Below are 6000 nucleotides of genomic sequence, written 5' to 3' on the forward strand. Positions count from 1 at the left end.
TAGGCCAGAAGGTCTAATTTTATCCTTCAAGAATGAGATCATGATAAAAGCAACATCAGCAAATATCAATCAGCCTTTTCATCTATACACACCATTCAAGATAGTTATTTATTATTAACACAGTGCTTGGTACCAATTTAGTCTAGGAAGTAAACATCCACATTAGTCTCCTATTCGTCCACTAAAAATATAAAGCCTGATATATTCTTAGAACTGGAATTTTTATGATAGAATGTTTCAATCTTAAATATATTAACAATAAATGTAACAGTAAGTACAGAAAATATAAATAAATGTGGTTAAATAGCAACTATTTATGCCATGGAAGAGTTAAATTTAAATAACTAAACAATGTAAAATTAAATTTTAAATAAATTTAACTTAATTTAAAATTATATTACCATATTTTACAGAAATTATAAGCAGAACAATCAGTAAACACAAAACAATGTAAATTAGGTATTTTTAAATTAAAATGATTAAATGCGATATACTCAAGAACAAGAGTCTAATTTTGAGAGTCATAACAAGTTAAAATATCAGAAGTTTAAATCTATGCTTTTTAACAAGCAAAGTGTTACCTGCATTATTTTTGGATGGTTTGCACAACATTCATATATTTCATGAATAGACCATGGATTATGATTTTATTGATACATGATTCAAAAAAAAATATCATTCCTACCTAAATATTACAGCACTGAGAAAAACAAATCATTTCCCTTTCCTTGGCTTCATCCTCTACTTACTGCTACTTTTTCTCCTTAGAATACAGAAAAGGACTGAACAAAGATAATACGAAAAGGTAACATACTTACTCCTTTAATTTCTCTTGTAGCTTTTGAAGTCATGAGAAAGTGAGGGACATTACCTAAGAGGGCCGAAAAACTAATTTCCCTGGCACCTCACCCTTAATCCTGTTCTTGGAATCCATGCTAAGTGGACCCCAAGTAGCTAAGCCTGGGAAGTACCTGTTCTTTAGTCACTAACCTCCAGGGACAAGAGCAAAGCCTCGTTAGAAGTAAGACTATATACAAAAGTTTCCTGTACATATCTACTTGTACAAGAAAACTATATAGAAATAAGACCAGGTTCCAAAAATCATCCCACACTACCTCACGATCACATCAGTTTTGTTGAGAACATTAAGTGGTTTATCAGCAGATGCTAACTAATAAAACTCCTTGGAATAAAAATAAACCCAAAATATTAAAACTTATCAAGAATTGCCACTTTTCTCTTAAACGGTAAATAATAGGGAAATTAAGCTCCACACATAATAAAAACCTAATAATAGAAGCAGCTTCACATATTTGTCACTCTCTTTAAAAACATTCCTTCCAGGGGCGCCTGGGTGGCTCAGTCGGTTAAGCGTCCGACTTCAGCCCGGGTCATGATCTCGCGGTCCATGAGTTCAAGCCCCGCGTCGGGCTCTGGGCTGATGGCTCAGAGCCTGGAGCCTGCTTCTGATTCTGTGTCTCCCTCTCTCTCTGCCCCTCCCCCGTTCATGCTTTGTCTCTCTCTGTCTCAAAAATAAATAAACGTTAAAAAAAAATTAAAAAAAAAAAAATTCCTTCCTGCCCCCCCCACCAATTACACATCTGGAGAGTCCTTCAAAAATGTACTCCCTTGGCCAGGGAGTTTGATTAATAGAGCACCAAAGTAATTTATGTTCCTACTTTAATACAAAATCAAGGAATGATAAAGAGGTAAATTTAATTTAATAAAAAAATTCATCATTTTTTGTTACATATTTGCAAGAATAATTCGGTTGGGCATGAAAACTTGTTTTTGTTCATAAATCAGTCATATTTTAAAGTTCTGATATTTTTACTTTTATCAGGAAACAGAATATTAATACTTTGGTATTGATAAGATCAGACACACATTAAAACTTTATTCTTTAAGAAACAGTCTGTATGTAAGAGCTACACAAAAGAATGATAATTTCTAGCATACCAAGTTTACAGAACATGTTCATAGCACTTTGTTTAGAGCAGTGGTTCTACTGAGGGCTACCGGAATCTGGTGGGTAAAGGCCAGGAAGGCTTCTAAACATCCTACAATGCACACAACAGCCCCCCAAACAGAGAATTATCTAACCCCCAATGTCAAAAGTGCAAGGTTGAAATATTCTGATTTCTAAACTTCATTTCCTCATGCATTTTATCCACATTTAGGAGCTTACTAAGACAAGGAGAGAGAAAATCAGAAACATAGAAAAACTGAGGAAAATTCAATGTAGACAATTTCTCTGAGAAATCAGGCTATTTTCAACATAGACAAGAAGAGAAATATAAGAGCATATCAGTAAGATGAGGATGTTGGAGAATTTTAATTTTTATTTTAAATTTAATTTTGCTTCTGTCTTTGAGTTGTCTTTAATTTGCAGACTAGATCCATAAATATCCAAATGTAGATGCAAAAACTCATTCCAAACCTTTCAGAAGTTTTCCCACCATTACCTACCTTAGTCCATCTGGGTTCAATAACAAACTGTTGATAAGAAAACTAATTCTATGGTCTGGATCTAGTAGCATATATATGTATATACATTCATATGATGATATACTGTTAAACTACTATTTCGCTGTATCTATCTAGCTTTCATAGCTATGCAAAATATATTATTGGTCACATGCAAAAGGTTTCACTGATACTGGTTTTTTAGCCTAACAATAAGTGTTCTGTTTTTTTTTTAAAGGATACTATTGCTGCTCCAACACACTGAGCTGATTCCATGTGGTGATGTGTGTGGGTTGAATTTGTCCACCAATGTCATAGATGGAGCATCCCATATTTTAACATCATCTCCAGATGAGGCAAATCTGAGGTTTTCTTGCATGACTGCACCTACAAATAGTTTTAAAACACTATACTTAAAAAACAGTTAAGGATAGGTAAAAAAAAAAAAAAAAGTTAAAATGAAGGATCTACTCTAAACCCAGTGGCTCCACTGTCCACTTTTGTTCCAGAGCGGGTGCTCACCACCAAGTAGCTGGAACGATACTTCTAAAATCATATTCTCTTGGTTGACCCTTCCAATGGTTCTCCACAGCAATTATAATGATATCCAACCTCCTTGACATGCCTTATAGGACCTGGCCCTGGTGTAACACCCCTACCTCTCTTCCCCAGGGCTACCAAACTCCCTGGCCTTCTTTCTTGCCTCAGTCCTTCCATTTGCTGCCCCCTCCGCCTGGAACGCTCTTTCCCCAGATTTCCCAGGGTCATCTCCTTCACTTCACTCCAGTCTCAGCTCAAATGTCTCCTCAGAAAGGCCTTCCTGGCCACCATGGCTGAAGCAGCCCCATACCAGTTGCCCATTATGCAGTTTCATGTTTTTCATGACATTTTCTATTTGCAACTCTTGTTCTCACAATAATGTTGGTGTCTCCTGACTTGAACGAAGATCCTGAAAATGGATTTTGTCTTGTTTACTATCAGTCTTGAAATGTTCCTGGCACACCATGTGTACTCAATAAATAACTGCTGGATAGAACTTCCTAAACTGAGGTGCCTGGGTGGCTCAATCGGTTAAGCACCCTACTCTTGATTTCGGCTCAGGTCATAATCTCATAGTCTTGACACTGGATCCCAAGGCGGGCTCTGTGCTGGGCATGGAACCTGCTTAAGGCTGTCTCACTCCAGGGGCGCCTGGGTGGCTCAGTTGGTTAAGCATCAGACTTCGGCTCAGGTCATGATCTCGCAGTTTGTGACTCTGAGTCCCACATCGGGCTCTGTGCTGACAGCTCAGAGCCTGGAGCCTGCTTGGATCCTGTGTCTCCCTCTCTCTGCACCTCCCCCACTCACACTCTGTCTCTCTCAAAAATAAATAAACATTAGAAAACATTTAAGTCTGTTTAAAGACTAAGTTTATCAAAGATTCTCTTGCTCCCTTTCTGCCCCTCCCCCGTGCATACATGTGTACACTTTTTCTGTCTCTCTTTCTCAAAAAAAAAAAAAACCCTCCCTAAATCTTTTTAAAATGTGTAATAAAATGTAGCATTCCTGCCATTTCAAAATCCAGAGACTTCAGCTTTTCCAAATAACTCCAGAATTAGCAAATACAGCCAAAAGAGATGCCTGTCACTAAGTCCCTAAACCAATAATTGGTCTACAATGCCCCCACTCATATTATTTATTCACAGTATGTAATTCAAATACATAATTCTGACAAAGTGATCTCACAAACCAAGGCAGTCTAAAAGACAAAAGGCAAGGGAGCTGCTTTAGGCAGATACTTTAAGAGCAAGTAGTAATGCATAATGAGTCAGAAAAAAAATCCTCAAAAATACATGGAAGAACAGGGAAAGGAAGGGGGCCTAGAGATATACCCTCTACACCTTCCTGGTGTGGACAGTATAAGAGTACAGCACTGTATTAGTGATATCACAGGCTCCCAAGTCACCAACAAAGCCTCCCATCTATGTCCAGTATACCCTATTTCAAAGGCTAAGTTAAAGGTATAATAAATTACAGGGCCCTTTGATTCTCAAGAGAAAAAAAAAATATGTTTATAAAAAGACTAAAACTTTAGTTAACTAGAAAAGTCACTTATGCGGTTCATTATGCTTCATTCATCGGATAAATACAGCGTTACTAAAATTAAAATCCTTTAGTCATCTGTTGAAACGTAGACATGCAGTGTTTGGATTTGGCACCTTGACATGTGGTAACATGTTGGTTCCCTACTCAAGGTACAATTAAGTGCTGGAAAGGCAATCTCTTAAACCCAGCAAACACAACTGGAAAATGCCTTTACTATAAGCTTACACTGTTCCTGTTGAGCAGTGTGATGTAGTGTGGAAAGATCACTCAAGCCAGGGTTCAGAAAAAGTGTGTTCAAAGGATCTGTCCCAAAGCTACGTGACAGTGACTCTGGCAGAGTCACTTAATGTCTGTTTCCTTCTCTTCAAGTGCAGCGGGGAAGGGGACCATCTGCCCACTCACCTCCAGTCTGCTGAGAACTGAGCACTTTTAAGGGAGAGGCATTACATCAGCCTCCCAAAGAGGGTCCCATCAAAGCGAGCTGTCAAGACACAAGGCAGTAATTTAGGGAGAGCGGCTACATGGAAAACAAAAATCCACTACAACAAATAAAAGTTCTTCAACTTTCATTCACCCAAAGTGCATTCTACTTGCAGGAGAACTTGCTCAACTGGGGTTACCTTATAAAATGAATTCGAGTCGTACTGGAGAGGTTTACAAAAGCGGGGAGACGGCCGGTGGAGAAGCGGCAAACTTTTCGGGGGCAACACACCCCTCAGAGACGCCACCAACCTACCCCAGCAGACCGGGTCACCTCTCGGGTCGAGCCGGAGACGGTCGCGGACGGAGGTGCGCGACCCCGGCCCGCGGCTCCCGGGCACTTCCGCGCCAAACCCGCTGCCGCGCCCCTGCCCGACAACTGTCCGAAGCACCGGACCGGCCCGGGCGCGCGCAGCCCGGGGACCTCCGACCCGCCCCCGGGGTGGCAGGAGGGCGGGCGAGGTTCGGGAGTGTGCAGGGACGCGGCGGGAAGACACCCGCTGACCCCGGGCCCTACGGAACCTCACCTCTCAGCCGCGGTACACCGGGGGGCACGGCGCGGCCCGCTCCGGCGCTGGGCTTCCGGCTCCCGCCCGGACTGTTAAACTTCGGCGGCCGGAAGTCCCGCCCCCAAGTGGCGTCATGAGGAGAGGCGCTGCCAGAAGGGGTGGCTAGGGATGGCGGGGCAGGGCCTGGGGCGGTGCTGGGCCGCCTCTCCTGGTAGCTACCCCCAGGGGCAGGGCGGGAGCTGCGGGTGTGGGCGGCTCCCTCCACACCCCAGCAACGATGGCGCTCTGCACCTTTGTGGTTCGTTTGTTCGCTGGCTGCCCGCTGTGTGCCAGGCACTAGGCTAGACTCGGTGCGCGGTGATGAGTTTAGCCTGGAAGTCATGGGTACGGTGAACACTTCTTCCTGGCCGCGTGGAGCTTACAGTTCGCCGTAGGAGGCGGGCCTTAATACATAATTACA

The 6000-nt window shown here is 42.0% G+C and overlaps 1 protein-coding gene across 3 annotated transcripts in view; it reads right to left on the reverse strand.

Moving 5' to 3' along the window:
- NEDD1 (NEDD1 gamma-tubulin ring complex targeting factor) overlaps nt 1-5653 on the reverse strand; it is a 50249-nt gene extending 44596 nt beyond the window's left edge. For 2 of the 3 annotated variants that reach the window (XM_040491153.1, XM_040491151.1), the window contains exons 1-2: nt 5559-5653; nt 2710-2853 (exon numbers count right to left, since the gene is read on the reverse strand). In XM_040491153.1, coding sequence (XP_040347087.1) covers nt 2710-2845 — 136 coding nt within the window. In that variant the 5' untranslated portion in view covers nt 2846-2853; nt 5559-5653. Of the gene's footprint in view, nt 1-2709; nt 2854-5171; nt 5424-5558 lie in introns of those variants that run through there. The other variant, XM_040491152.1, reaches the window with a different exon arrangement.
- Nucleotides 5654-6000: the final 347 nt, after the last annotated feature.

The sequence above is a fragment of the Herpailurus yagouaroundi genome, unplaced genomic scaffold (genome assembly GCF_014898765.1).
Source record: "Herpailurus yagouaroundi ecotype Mexico unplaced genomic scaffold, PumYag 182, whole genome shotgun sequence".
Lineage (NCBI taxonomy): Eukaryota > Metazoa > Chordata > Mammalia > Carnivora > Felidae > Herpailurus > Herpailurus yagouaroundi.